The sequence below is a fragment of the Protomyctophum bolini genome (assembly GCF_963924005.1).
Source record: "Protomyctophum bolini genome assembly, chromosome: 14".
Classification (NCBI taxonomy): Eukaryota; Metazoa; Chordata; class Actinopteri; order Myctophiformes; family Myctophidae; genus Protomyctophum; species Protomyctophum bolini.
The window spans coordinates 31,685,334-31,701,241 of NC_137875.1; the positions used below are offsets into that span (position 1 = coordinate 31,685,334).

The window sequence follows — 15,908 nt, forward strand, 5'->3', positions numbered from 1 at the left end:
GAATCCCCACTAAACAGAAATACATGACAGAGCCTCATTTGTTGGTGTCATTCCAACATCATCATCCTCTCTCTCTCTCTCTCCCGAGTCCCTCCCCCCTTCTGCCCTTCTGGGCGGAGTGGTCACCTGGGTCTCTCTTTCTGTTTGTACTCCTTCGTACGACGGTATCGCGGGCCGGAAATAACTGATCTACAAACTCACAACGCGTCGCGGATGCGACGCGCTGTGAACTTGTACATCTGCTATTTTCGGCGCGCGACACCAGTCGTGGTGGGTACGACGGCTTATACATTAAAGAAGCATAACGTAGAAATGTCAAACAAACCCGTGGTGAGAACTGGTGGAAATTCATTTTTCACGCGTCTTCATAATATCTGAGATGAATATAAATTATTAAATACAAGTAATTACAAGCGTATTTTGAACAGATTTTGTTAAACAACTCGCAAATCATGTCTTCCTACTAGGTCCCTCCCACTGCGACCCCCCACCCCCACCACATCATTCATGACAACGTGACGTCAACACGCACTTGTTAATAATACAATTATTATTATTATTACTAATTAAGTGTTACTATTTGAGAAACAAAAACCGGAATTATACATAAAATGACCAATCTGCAGAAAAGGGAAACATGTCTTGGTTGCATGTTCATATTTTCTTAAAGTTGTTATTAGTCGGTATCATCACAAGAGGGCAGTGTCTGCCTTGAATTCAGCCTAACTTCCATCTGCCCACTTCATTCCCCCCATTCTGTAAACTGGTTTGTTTCATTTTTGCTTTGGCAGTTTGGCAATGTAAATATGTAAACATAATGTTTTCTCATGCCAATAAATCCCCATTGAATTTTAATATGAGAGGAAGAGAGTGTGGATAGCATCATTGGTGGACCAAATAAATACTGAAACCCATGCAGTACTTCAAAGTTCAAACTGGCTACCGGTATATCTATAGATATATTCCTGGTCAAATATTACTCAACTAGCTACAAGTGAAGTATTCAAAAGTATAGTACACATTCCAAAGTACATTTTCCTATTCATATCAATGCATTGCTGTATTAAAAGTTTGACATTTTACCCCAAAATACAAGATTTTACAGAAATCTTCAAAAAACTAAAACAAATAGCAGATCTAAAGGCAAGCTCAGAACGGAATGCATCACCAGGTGTTGTGAGCTTGTAGATCTGCTATTTGATCTGCTATTTCTTCCTAGAAATGTAGTGGAGTGAAGTCATGTGTCAAAGTGCCCAAAAATACAAATACTGAGTAATTACTAATTACATACTCAAAAAATATACTTACTACTTTACTCAGATATAAAGAGACAAACATGGAGACAACTAAATTACAAGCCAAAGTTTCCCCGTACCTTTCCCTCTCCCTCCGCCCTCATTTTTTCTTGATCTCCCACTGTCTCCTTTTTCTCTCTCCCTCAACTCAAGTACAGCTCTCTCCCTGCATGCTACTCTCACATTCCATAAAAAGACTACACACACTGACTGAAAAGTCTTTGATTTTGTAAGAAAGGGTGGGGGTGGAGACACTGGAGAGGCATAGAGACTGGGCAGAGGAGGGGCAGATAAGACAAAAAAGAAAAGGGAAAAAAGGGAAAAAAAATAATTGAAGAATCAAATAAAAACAAATATAAAACGGAGCAGGTGGGACAGAGAGAAAGAGGCATGCAGCTGCAGGAGAAGGAGACAGAACAAGAGAAAACCCTGGTAAGATTTGTTATTTCTTTTTTTAACTGAACAGAGTGTGTGTGTGGGGGGGGGGGTCTCTTTAGAGCAAATTACTTCCTCAGCCAAAAGCTGAATGTCCTCTCCGTGAAACTCAACCCTTCATTTCCACTGTAATGGGAAATTATTGTGGTCTAGTGACTCAATGACCATCATTGTTTCCTGCAGCGTTATTGGAATGGCCGAAAGTAGCCTAATAATAGTGGGTAAATGACAGTGAATATGGCGGAAAATGAGAAAATAAAACGAAAACAAATATCTATAATAATTACTAATTAGCATGGCAAATTGGCAGCCTGAGTGCTTTTTATGAGTGTTCAATTTCAGCTCAACCATAATGGATATCAAGGAATGCATTGAATGCAGAGGGAATAATAGTCTGAACATGAATGTTGTTTTCATTTGGGTTTGCAGTCTGGTTGTCTCAGTAATATCAGTGGCCTGGTTCTGTGTTGTCTCAACCACACATCTCAGCCATGCACCTGAGCATGACCTTTGTCATCCCTCTCATGCTGAGCCTTCTCACTCACCTGGTCATGGTGAGTACTGACACTTTAACTGTGTGGCCATGCGTGACAACTGTCTACTTTTATGCTACATCATGAGTGAAACTGAATTTAGGCAACAATTTTGTTCTATCTTGTGCCCCGGCCGGGTTTGATTGCTTTTTATTGACAAAACAGAGAGGACAGGATTATTCCTAAAATTCAAACATTTTGTTGTCTTAGTTGATTTCATGCAGCTGGAATTGTCAACAGCGTGTATATAAACTCATCTGGTTGCTACTGCTCCAGCCTCCAGGCGGGGTCATTTGATGATAGGTGTTAAATGGTGGTTGACTATGGGGGAGAGAGGCCCAGGACTGTACGTAAAAAAAAAAAAAGCACCTGTTTCTCATCAGCTTTGGCGTGCGTTCAGGGCAGATGTGGGTTTGGCGTGGACTTCAAAGCTGCTAGAAATATCAGTGTGGAATTGTATGCAGACTACTGAGCTAGTTCCACTTGGGACAAACATTGGGTTGTCATTTGTGAAATATACAGCTTACAAAATGCGACATGCTGTTTCTCATTTCTTTGAACGTGATACACAAAGTGGATGAAAAGAATGAGCTGTTTTGTTCTTTAAATCTATCAAAACACATTTCTATTGTGATTAAAGTTCCGGTTTTACAACATCTTTCTGCAAATACCTTTAACTTATCTGACCTTTAACATATCTGTCCTCAGTTAACTTGAAGTATGTCTACAAACTTATTGCAGATTTATCTCTGATGATGTCAATTCCCTACTCTCGTTTCTTGATACATGATACAAAGTGGATGGAAAACATGAGCTGCTTCTCTAAACCTATCAAAACACATTCCTATTGTTGTCAAATACCAGGAATCAGTTTTACAACATATATATAAATACTTGACCGTTAACTTATCTGAGTGTACTTGTACCATAAGACGCCCTGAGGGCGAGAAGCAACCTCGCCATATAGGGCGAGGTCACATGCACGCATCCGCCTGGGTGACGGCAGACTGCTGGGCGAGCGCTGGCGCTTTGGCAGGGAGGGTCAGATCAACATATGGAATGAATTCTGTACTGGCCATATATGGAGCGTGTCTTGAGTGTACAGGGTTTGATGAGGTCAGATCAACATATGTAATGTCAGAACAGGTCAACTCCATATATAGAGGGCATATTTGAGGTATATACAGATCTAGTGATGACCCAGTCTTCTCCATGTCTGGCTATCCAGGGTTTGATGAGGTCAGTGTTGTGATCTTCATATATGTAGCGTGTCACGAGGCGTGACGGACTGACGGCCATATATGGTGGTGTGACGTGTCACGCAGTGTGAGGGACTGATGGCCTGGTGGCGTGATGGAACGACTGACAGAACGACTGACAGGTTTTGCAGGTTTTCATAGTAATCTGCGACCTATAGTCGCAATTAGCTATAAAGTGTCTGTGTGTGTGTGTGTGTGTGTGTTTGTGTGTGTGTGTGTGTGTGTGTGTGTGTGTGCGACTGTGCGTGCGTGCGTGCGTGATAGGGAGGCAGAGCCCAGCGCAAACAGAGGCAGGCTGAGGAGAGTCTGAGACCTTACATCGGCAGAGTGGCCCCAGGTGAGACTCACTGTACAGTAGAACAATGTTCCTTAGAGCGGTGCGATTATACAAAGTCAATGCAAAGACGAACGGGAGCGACGCGACCTGGTGCAACACAAACGGGACGAACCGAGGTGAATATACATGATCAAGTCTGAACGCACCTTACGTTGACAAGAGTCAGAGATAAGTTGCACACTCGGCTCGCGCACAAGTAGGCCAACTTGTGTGCAAAGTGCAAGTTGGCAGCTCGACAGAGTGCATTTTTTGTTATTATATTTATTTATACAATGACAATGACATAATTTGAAAACACATAATGAACCTATATACTTTGTTGACCGAAGTCCCCCAGCAATCTAAGGCCCCCTCCGTTTTCCCACTACACCAAATGTCTTTGCCAAAAATAGCCTATCTATAGTATAATACATCGCAAGTGCGCAACACAGCTGTGGTGTGAGCTGGTACTGTAGATCTTCTATTTTCGTCATATACACACATTTTCGCTAAATATTTGCAAACACAGAGAGCGTTACTGGGTTTCATGTAGTTAAAGGAGCACTTTGCCCATTTTCAACCATGTTATCTTATAGTCCTCAGTAATGTTCATGAGACATTTCTGTGTCACTGTCTCAGAGTAGGGCTGTTGATACTTCAAGAACCTGCCTATACCAGTGCATCAGTAGGCAGGTTTGGTCAATTCAAACAAGATTTGATATACCCTTGTTTTTTATGAATGCAAGAATTGCTTTATATGTATAACTTTCAAGGCAGAGAAAGAGTGCTGTATAGTTTATTTTACCTTGAAATCCCCACTGAACAATGATGTTGTCATTAGGTAGGCAGATTTCTGACCTGTTCACAGCCCACCAATGAGACACAGTGAGAAAGGATTTCATATTATAAATAATAAGCATTAAATGTTTATTGTGAGGACCAATTATAAGAAGATATGGTTGAAAATGGGTTAAGTGGTCCTTTAATTTGTAGCTTCTAGTAGAGAAGCTTTGCTGTGAAGTGGAGCTTTTCTTCCCCTTCTTCTTGAATAAATAAATAAAATCTAGATACAAGGGATGTTTTTTAATATGCCCATTTGTTTTGCTAAATTGTTTTGGGAAACTGATATTTAAATGTATGTCATTGATTTAAAAGTCAAGAATACTTCTGTACCTGGCTGAGGCACTTGGATCACTGGAGCTGCAGTTTAACTGCATTGACCCGATAAAGTATCTAACATTCCAATCATTCTCCATATGGTGAGGCAAAATGAAAATCCCTTCCTCACAATTCTCCCCTACAGCCTACCTCTCTATTCATCTATCCATCATCATCAATCTCATTGTCCTTTCTTCCATCACACTCTTTGTATGGATTTTTACTTTACATAATCAGTACGCTTTTTGTCAATTCAGAGGAATGTGTGTAGTGGTGGGTTCTTCTTCGAGTCCGTAGCAATCTCAGATGTCGTTCTGCCAATAACGGGTACAGGCCTGAGGCCACAGCTGATGGTTTGGGTTCTGCCAATAGCGGGTACAGGCCTGAGGCCACAGCTGATGGGGTGGGTTCTGTCAAGTCTTCTGGACTGCAGCAGGGGGGCGTTGGCACATTCCAGTAGGTGGGACATTGTCTGCACGTGTCTTCTGTTCCAGACTTTCATCAGTGCTTTGCACCTCCCCTGTTCCACATGCAGTCTATTGAGTGACTTCCAGGTGTCCAGCCAAGGTCGTGGCCACTGTAGCGAGTCTTTCTGTCGGTGTTATTCCTCTGTCCGGCCATTCAAGAGCGTGCGTGTCACTTTGCCATTCATCTTGCCAGATGTTGGCCCTTGCAGCTTGCTGTGTATAGTGGGTACAGTAGATAGACATAAACTCAGTCTGAAGAAGAGCTTGTTTATCAAAACGTCATGTCATTTTATTAGGCTAAAATCCTTTAATGGGAGCAATTAGGTGTGCAGATCTTTCTTCTTTATTGGACATTGGGATGTGCAATGTGCATGTCTTTTTTAATTCTTTCTTAAACAGATATAATCCATCCATATACAATACCTACAGTCCTTATAACAGGGTTAAACTATAATTATTATTCCTTCTTTTACTGAAGAACAGACACTATGTTTTTGGTCTGTCTGTCTGTCTGTCTGTCTGTCTGTCTGTCTGTCTGTCTGTCTGTCTGTCTGTATGAGCTCACAACGTGTTTCATCCTTGGTGGGTTGTGAGCTTGTAGATCTGTTATTTTCCTTTATACTAACTATAATCTGGAGAAACTTTAATCAAAATTTTAAGATCTTTAAGATACACAAAGTCTAGTTTAGACTACAAAAAATAAAATGCTATTTAGTGGGTTTTATATGGCGATAAGTCAATGACCCAGTAAGTGAACTGGCCTGTCACTCTCCTATCTTTCAGATTTACTCCAGCCTTTTATCGCAGCCAGGCCGCTAAGGTCCACGACTAATTTGAGTTACAGGGGTGACCGTGCTTTTGTGGTTGCGGGCCCCAGGCTCTGGAACATGTTACCCCTCCCCATTAAATCTGCCCATGTGCCCAGTCGACTGGGCTTCAAATCTCTCCTAAAAATCTGGTCTCTCCCGCTTTTAGTTGTTCTAAGTAAATGCATTTTATTTGTTGTTGTTTCTTTTGTATCAATGCTTTGAATTACTTGCGGTTTTAACCATGTGCATGTTCAGCACTTTGGTCAGCTTTGGGCTGTTGTAAATGTTCTATACAAATACATTTTGATTTGATTTGAGTTGAACTGATCACACAATTTCAACATCCTTGTATCTGCCTCAACACCTGGTTTTCATGACTCGCATTCTCATTCCGGTCTACTCCCTCTCTCTATAGGCCTACTGTACAATAAAACCAAGAATACCATGGAAATGACAGCTTTCTTCCTATGTTTCAGAAAAGTTATGCGAGCTGCTGAAGTGTGGTTTTCCAGTGGGTTCTTGGTGCGAGGTTGTCGACATAAACGGAGTCCTTGTCCCAAAGTGTGTGTGCCCTCAGTCCTGTCCCCGGTAAAGACTTTGTTATATAATCAACCCAATTGTTGTTATAATCAACCTGTAGGGTCCATTTAGTTAAGTAAGTTGATTAGTAAGTTGTCTGTCTCTGTTCCCTGGAGTGTGCAGTCCCTTCCTTGGAAGGTTTCCCCCCCCCCCCCCTTTATGATTATGTATGTGAAATAATTAGATATAACTGCAGGAGATGATATAATCACTATTGTCAACAACAGAATGTGGAGGGGTTTCCATTGGCGTTTTTTTTTTACTGCTAGTTGTGTTTTGTTTTTTGTTTGTTTTATCTTGTCTTTTTATTTTGTGTAAGTCATGTGGATTTTGTATGCTTTATTGTAAAATCATTAGAAAACTTTGATGACAAAGATATAACTGCAGGCAACTAGATCTTTTTAAGCTACAAATGTACACCATTCATGTTTACTGTCATTACATTAGATTGTATTGAGAATTGTCACTGTCAGTTATGTGAAGGCTTAAATAAAATATCCAGAACTTAATTTGTCTACTGTACTGGCTTGTGTGTTCAGGCAGAGGGTGCCAGTGTGCAGTGTTCTGGGGAGGACCTATGGGAACGAATGTCTGCTGCATAAAGAAGCCTGCCGAAAGAGACGGCGCAATGGACTGGCTCACATAGGATCCTGTATAGGTAACACGCACGCACGCATGCACGCACGCACACACACACACACACACACACACACACACACACACACACACACACACACACACTGTACAGTACAGTAACATGCTAAATCCTTGTTATTATTTCATTTTACGTCAGTTCCCAAGGCTGACTGCACTGTGGAAGAGCTGGGTCAGTTCCCTTATCGGCTCATGGACTGGTTCTTGTTGCTGAGTCGTATGGGAGAGACCTACGCTTCCGCTGCCCCGCCCCAGAGCTGCCTCAACCACACCCAGAGAACACAACTGGCACAGGTAGTTAACACACAGGTGGTTATATTCACACTGTTGGAACACAGTGAAATACAACAACTTTACAAAATGTTACAGTAGTTAATCCAGGTCAATGTTGAATCCAACGATACAAAGACTAGATGTTTGTTTTAGGACCTTTTCAAGGACACATTTCAATTGGGAAGTGGCAGCGAACATGTCCCCCTTATCAACACCCCTGTAAAGAGAATATAGGTCAAGAAAAGGAACATAGACAAACTGAAGAACTGAACATATAGGCAAAGGAGACGAGACAACTGCAATGTGGTAAATGTGTAATGTGTGGTTGATTGCGGTGTCAGTTAATGGTGATGCAATCAATATCCTCAGCAAAATATGATACTAATGAAACCATAAACCAGGGAAGAAATATCAAGGGATCACTTCCATTCCCTAAAGAAGTTTAATGGAGAACTCTTGACAGCGTGATATAGTCACTGCACTTCATCAATGCTGTAGCAAAAATCAATGCTAAGGACATGGCAAGTTCTTGTTTTGCTCATTATGCAGTCTTGCACACTTCCCAATAAAATAGGGGCTTTCAGGAAGTCTATGTAAAAATAGAATGAGGTGGTCAATATTACAATATTACACTAAATTATTCAATAATGAAGCAAAATAGGAGTAACTTAATATCCTCCATGCATGCCAGCCACCATGACCTCTTGCCCTCTACGCAACTATTTGAAAAGTGATATTGATATGACGTTACATCATTGATGTTGTTATAGCTATGATGACATCTGTGTATACATGTAGAGCAGCATGTGGACAAATGCATTCTTTAACCCTTATTTAACCATATTGTCTCATTGTTTGTCTATGATCATTATACCTTGTGTTCTGCACAGCATTTTGGTCAACGACAGTTGTTTTGATTAGATGTATCCTTTACTTTACCTTTAACCTACTGTGACAGATGATAGGGTGAATTGAAAAAGATTGAGAAGAGTATAATACAGTATATTTACTATATTATAAGGTTTAGTACGTTATAATACAACATTTATACGTTTATTTATCAGTGCAACAGTTTTTTTTTAAACATTCTGTCTCTCTCTCGCTCTCTCTCTCTCTCTCTAGCGCAAATTTCTCTCGTTGGACAAGAACAAGGATGGGAAACTGAATGGCAGAGATCTGAAGAAGTTGCGTTACAAGAGGATGCCACTGGAACACTGCGCTATGTCCTTCCTCCAGTCAGTACCATGTCCATATCTCTGTATGCCCTTCCTCCAGACAGTACCACAACCATGTCACTATGCTGTTCCAGTCAATACCACCACCATGTATGTCACTGTGCTGTTCCCTCCGTCAATACTATAGCTGTCACCGCTCACCACACACGGTTGGTGTTGACACCACCGGGATAAGCAGCACTGGTCATGTTTTAGGACTTCATCCTCTTGGAATGAAAGGCCTGAAGTTAGTCTACTACAGTGTGCTCAAAATTAATGTAGGGTTTAGGCTGTCAACTGGTAGTTTTAACTTCAGAGAGACAAAGATAATGATAATAATTACAACAAGAAGTATATGACCATAATATGACAGTATCATAGAGATTATAAGCAACCATGCTGACCCCTCTCAGATGGATAGTCAATGATCCATCCATCCATAAACAATCTCCTTGAAAATGAATAGACAATTCTTGGTTATCATAACAATATTGGCAAATAATGCCATGTTTGATTGAATATACAGTAACTGCAGGGGGAACTACTTGCACAATAATGATTAAACAGGCTATTTGATTGGTTCATAAATCCTAGGCTTACTATTATACTAGGTTACTGTACTGTTTAGTCATGGACAACCCTGGTCATTATTAGAATAATGTTCTTGTGACCTGTTGAAAAAAACACACAAAAAACCCCACACAAACTGCCAATATAATGTTTCCACACGACACAAATTTGACTGGAGGCTTGCGGTATGGTGTTCTTTAACTCATCGCTGCAACCGAAACAGTTAAAAATGTCTCACCCTGTGATGCCTTTGGCCCCTATACTCCAACGCCATGTCACACCTCCCACCATGCTGTTCTATCAGCAGCCCATCCATCCACTCATCCCCTGTGCCAATATTCCCTTCCTGTGTCCCCCTCCCCTCTCTTTCACCAACCACACCATCCCTCCATCATCTCACTCCTCCTCCATATTTAAGCACTTCAGCTGTCCTTCCTTCCCGTTTGCATCCCCAGCTTCTTGCAAATGTCCTCACCCACGACCTCTCTGTCCATCCTTCTGTCCTTCTCACCCTCTATGCCCTCTTCCTCACCCCCATCCCTCTATCCATTTTTTCCCTGCCTCGTTTTCTCACACTATTTTCACTTTCACTCTCGACCGACCCACCCCACCCCCTCTCACACTCTCTTGCTGCCACTCTCTCTCTCTCTCTCTCTCTCTCTCACTCTCTCTCTCTGCCAGTCTGCTGTGACAGGTTTTGTGGGAGAAGGGCTGCCTGTGTCAATGTCAACCCATTCCCAGCAATGATAATGTTTATTACCCAATGTGTGCCTCCTGCCGTACGTGGTTTAGCACAAATTGAGTCGGTACCCTTCAGAGGGCTGAAAGACAGTGGCTGATGTACTGCTGTTCCCATTTTTATCTATTTTACATGTCTTTGTGTGCCTACGTATTGCATTATGCAAGATTTGCATACCGCACATGTGTGTGTGTGTATGTGCGTGCGTACATGCGTGCGCGTACATGGTGTGAGAAGATATGAGAAGATATGCATGTAGGCAGGACTTGTGCACACGTGCATTTGTTACAATATCTCTGTCCGCTCGTTCTTACACTTGTCGAGGTCACCCACGTGTGCACCGCACTGAGCCATATTGTGCTGTGTGTGCAGGTCATGTGACCGTGACAGGAACAAGAAGGTGACCCTGCGTGAGTGGACATCCTGTCTTGTGGACCGCTCCGAGGTCTGGTTCCAAAGCTTCATGTGTGAGTTGAAATGTCTCCCCATAACCCATTCAAATGTCTCCCCATAACCCATTCAAACTGTTGAAATGTCTCCCATAACCCATTCAAACTGAAATGTCTCCCCATAACCCATTCAAACTTGAGGCCGATTCTACAAATGCCTTCTAAATCAGTAGTTCTCAAACTGACCCTAATCTACCTAATATCTTACCTTTCTACCATTGTTACCTGTAAAGTTTTTTCCTTTTTCTTTCTTTCCTGGAAAACAATGAACTGATGGAGCTTGCACGAAAATTAATTACGCCCACTGATTTACAGCTGTAAACCGGCTGTGATGTGACAAAAAAATATATTGTTTGTTTCAACAGCGATGAAAATGGGTTCCCGTAAGCTGTGTCCGCTGACAAAGGACAGGCACCTTTGACTCAAGGACGCCGATCAGATCACCCACTCTGGGCCGGACTCACAAAAAATGACTAAGACAACCACAGCTAATATTGCGTCATCATCGTTATCATCATCATCATCATCATCTTGTCTTGCTCCAAGCAACAGGATCTCACTCCCTGTCCCAAATGCACGGCTCCACCTGTTTGTCTCCCTCGGTACTGCAGCCAGTGGGATACTATGACATCATACACTTCGCAGGTCTGCTGCTGGCTGGTCCATGCATTCACATGAGTGTAAAAAGGCCATAATAAACGTCAGCACTGTCTGGCTGCGCCCGGTCATTAATTGCAGTTACTTGTTGTCCTGTGTGTGTGCATGTGTGTGTGTGTGTGTGTGTGTGTGTGTGTGTGTGTGTGTGTGTGTGTGTGTGTGTGTGTGTGTGTGTGTGCGTGTGTGTGTGTGTGTGTGTGTGTGTGCGTGTGCGTGTGCGTGTGCGTGTGCGTACGCTCGTGGGGAAAGAGCACAGACCAATTGACAACATTACAGGACCAGCGTGCCTCAGACAAGCAATTAAAAGGGAGGTGGAGATAGATGAAGAGATGGATGGGCAGATACTGGCAAACAGACATGGAAGGATAGGGGAGGGGTCGCAGGGCACGGAGACGTGACCGGAGAAACATAGAGAGATAATCAAGAAGGGAATGTGAACACGGGACGGCCCTGGTAATGCACTATAGAAGAGAGTGATGAGAGGAAAGAGATGGAAGTGAAATAAGGAGGGGGTGTAATGCACTGTAAATGGGAGTCGAGAGTAATGAAGTAATGCATGAAAAATGGATCAGAAATGAGGGAGGAAAGACTGCGAATGGAGAGCAAGAGGGGGAAGGGATGAGTGTGAAAGTGGGATGAATCGAGGAGAGAGGGAACACGCAGAGGGGGGGCAGCAGGTTTTCAAGGCTGTGAAACGGTTCCTTTACACAGAGAGAGCATCTCATAAGTATCTCTGAATGTATGAGTCTTGTCGGATTCAAGAGATACTGTACAAGTTAGCATTGACATTACTCTTCATGTGCCGTAATGACGCACAATGTACTTTATACAACCCTCACTGGGTCATTTGTTTGTGAAAGTGTATATATCTTTATGTGAGTGTGCAAACATGCTGAGTGAGTAAGTGAGTGAGTGTGTAAGCCTGTGTGTCCAAACAGTGAAATAGTTGCGTCCGTGTATACATACTTTTGTGTGTGTGTGTGTGTGTGTGTGTGTGTGTGTGTGTGTGTGTGTGTGTGTGTGTGTGTGTGTGTGTGTGTGTGTGTGTGTGTGTGTGTGCATGTGCGTGTGTGTGTGTGTGTGTGTGTGTGTGTGTGTGTGTGCGTGTGTTGGTGTTCCATGATCAATAAGGATTCCTGCGTGGCCTGAGGTGAGTTCTCTGGTACCACGGGTGTCTCAGTCTGGACTAATTAACCAACACATTTCCCTTTTTCTGCCCCGGAGGATGCACGGAGACAGAAAGAGATCTGAGAGCAGAAAGACGAGGAAAAAAGAGAGGGACGAGAGAGAGAAAGCTATATTTCAAAATTAAACACCATACAGATACTGCACACTGCCAATATGAGGCAAATGAGGAGCGGTCGCTGTGCCAGACTCAGAAACTAAAAAAGCGCACTACCACACTAAGTACCAAAACACTTATTCCCTCTCGTTAACGTCTCAGATTGCCTCTCATCGCTTCTGATCAGGAGAGGGAGTGCACCACTGGTCTTGGCGCTCAGAATGGAAAGCTAAATTGAAGAACAAGGAAGGAAACTATAAGGAAAATATACGCCAAGAGAGAAAGATGGAGAGACATGTTGAAGACCGAGATGAGGAAGAGCAGACGGAACCGCAGAGGAATACAAACGAGAATGGATCATGGATCATGAAACTGTATAATCTTTTACAACGATCAGCAATCGGCAATGCTCATGAGATGTCTCACCACACCACCTCTCCATGTGGAACTGGGGCCCTGAATGCAAGTCCACACATACCCCAATTAATACCTAGCGGCAGCAGCAGCACCAAACCCCCTCCTCAATCACTCCCCGATGACTCCCTCTGTCCCTGGGGACCGCTCGCTTTTAACTGGGGGGAAATAAAACTAGTCCCTCCTCGGGCCACCCTGAAGCTTCTCCTCCTCCCACTAACACCCCCCCAACACACACACACACACACACACACACACACACACACACACACACACACACACACTACCTCGAGACGACAGTCTCCATCCCACACACCCCCACCCAGTGTCCAAGCAGAGGGACAGTTAACACACCAATGTCTAATCCTCATCTATTGTGAACCAGCTATATTTTACTGTCTCACTCACTCTCTTTCACACACGTGCACGCACGCATGCGCATGCTCGCACACACACACACACACACACACACACACAGCATCAAATGTGCTCGGTTCTATGGCGATGACCACCCACTCACTAACCTTGTCCAACCCCCCCCCCCCGATGATGTGATCCTCTTTGTGATGGTGCGTCCCTCCATATCTATATCATATACATATACTCACTCGCTCGCATCACAAACACGCACGCACGCACGCGCATCACAAGCATGCACGCACGCACGCACAGTCGCACACACACACACAGTCCCAGGGGATCCTCTGCTGCCAGCACAGGAGCAGATGGGCGGCTGGTGATGATACGCTGTTAAAAATAAAGATTCTTGTTAACCCGTCGTCAGCTATAGAGCACTCTCTCTCTCCCTCTCACCCCATACACCCCTCTCATGCATAGAAAAATCTTCTCAGAGGAAAATTAACACCAACGATTTGACTATGTTTTCGTCTCTCTACTTGGTGTAGCACGGTTGCTCTGTCTTGCGCACAGAACACCTTATTGGCACTTTGAAGAATATGTCCGACTAAACACGAAGAAGCATTGCTGAAAAGTGGGGGGAAAAATATGCATTCATTCAACGCCCCAAAAACATGATATTTAATACATGACCATCATAAAGACAGCCTCTTGCATTATGCATGGCTCGTAAGCAGACATCAATAATGGATGCCGGGGTGGCAGTTTTGTGGTTTCTTTTCATGCAATTATGCCAGTAAAAAAAATCTTATACTCCTGCTCTCTGTTGCTCTCTTGGCGGATATGGAGTTTGTCCAGCGACTTGTTTGTAGATTAATTATTAAATGGTAACACAGAGGGTGCGAGGGGGGTGGGGATGGGGGTGTGTTTGTGAGATCAAGAGAAATATTAAGGCCAATACTGATGGCACAGATATAACACAAGGGGTGACCTGTACTGTATCTTGTGTGTGCTTGTGGTTTGTGAGTGTACTGTATGTGAATGCATGCGTACGTGTGTGTGTGTGTGTGTGTGTGTGTGTGTGTGTGTGTGTGTGTGTGTGTGTGTGTGTGTGTGTGTGTGTGTGTGTGTGTGTGTGTGTTTGTGTGTGTGTGTCTCTGGTGGCACAGATATAACACGAGGGGTGACCTGTACTGTATCTCTGTGTGTGTTTGTGGTGTGTGAGTGCATGGTGCATGTGTGTGTTTGTGTGTGTGTGCGTGTGTGTGTGATCCAATGCCAGCACAAGATTTCCAACAGATGTCTAAAGGACCTATGTAGATGAACACAGCAAATGCCACGTCTTCACTTTTGTGAAGTTAAGTGTGTTAATACTTTCTAAACAATGGTATAAAAATGAATCAAACCAAGCACATAATTGTAGTAGTCCACCAGAAATAGCCTTCATAAGGTTCATCATAATTCTATAATAAGTCTTAAAAAGCAACACCCGTATCATGCCCAGCCAGATTGTCATTTTTTTGAACTTCAGAGGGATTTTAAAGTGGGCCAAAGAGGGAGAGAGAGAGAGAGAGAGAGAGAGAGAGAGAGAGAGAGAGAGAGAGAGAGAGAGAGAGAGAGAGAGACAGAGAGAGAGAGAGAGAGAGAGAGAGGAGACGGATGCTGATGTTGAAAGATAGTTTACAACCATAGCGAGAGGCTCCTAACTTGAAAGAGAGGAACAGATCTGGTCTCAATTCATACATTCATCAATATCCCTCATTGTATAATAGACCTAGGACAATATCTAAAGACCTGGAAAGGATTTACAAGATCTATGTGAATTGGTATCGCAGACAACCAGTTTGGCTTCAAGGTTAGGCATACCAGTTTGAATCTATAGCCTTGATTGAAAGAAATAGCTGAAAAATATATAAAAAAGACTAATCTCCTCAGTTTTAATTGGCTTTATTGAAGTCTCTAAAGCTTCTGACTGAGTTAATCACCAAAAGTTGTTTCTGAAATTAAATACTGCATGATAAAAAAATCCTGACATAGCCTACTGGTATGCCACCCAGACTATGCCGGTCAAATGGGGCAATAGTGTTTCAGCTTTCTTCAGTGTTACTGTTAATGGTGTATGACAGGGGCTTACTTTCAGCCCTCTTTAATGTATACATGAATGTTTTATCAAACCAACTCAGGCTGCAAAACTGGTTATGAGCAGTAATGCCATGGTAAACCATCTTACGTATACAGACAATATGGCTATTTTTTCCTAACAGTGTTGGGTTTCAACAGCTACTGAATAAATGAGGATTTTGCGGTCATACATGATGTAGAATACAATGCTAGTGCTGTCATGTAGAACAAAATGTGATATGGGCCTCCACATTCCAGATTACTCTCAGTCAGGGCGAGTGGTATGTGTTTGTAACAAAACAAAATATCTAGGGCACTTCATTACAC

General features: G+C 42.9%; 1 protein-coding gene across 1 annotated transcript; it reads left to right on the plus strand.

The window, feature by feature from the left end:
- The first annotated feature begins 1,573 nt into the window (after positions 1–1,573).
- Positions 1,574–11,377, plus strand: sparcl2 (SPARC-like 2). Its single transcript, XM_080781692.1, has 9 exons — positions 1,574–1,727; positions 2,160–2,284; positions 3,787–3,859; positions 6,749–6,860; positions 7,391–7,509; positions 7,645–7,799; positions 8,901–9,013; positions 10,674–10,768; positions 11,116–11,377. Exons 2-9 carry the CDS (start codon positions 2,222–2,224, stop codon positions 11,169–11,171), a joined length of 786 nt encoding a protein of 261 aa, XP_080637818.1. The 5' UTR covers positions 1,574–1,727; positions 2,160–2,221; the 3' UTR covers positions 11,172–11,377.
- Positions 11,378–15,908: the final 4,531 nt, after the last annotated feature.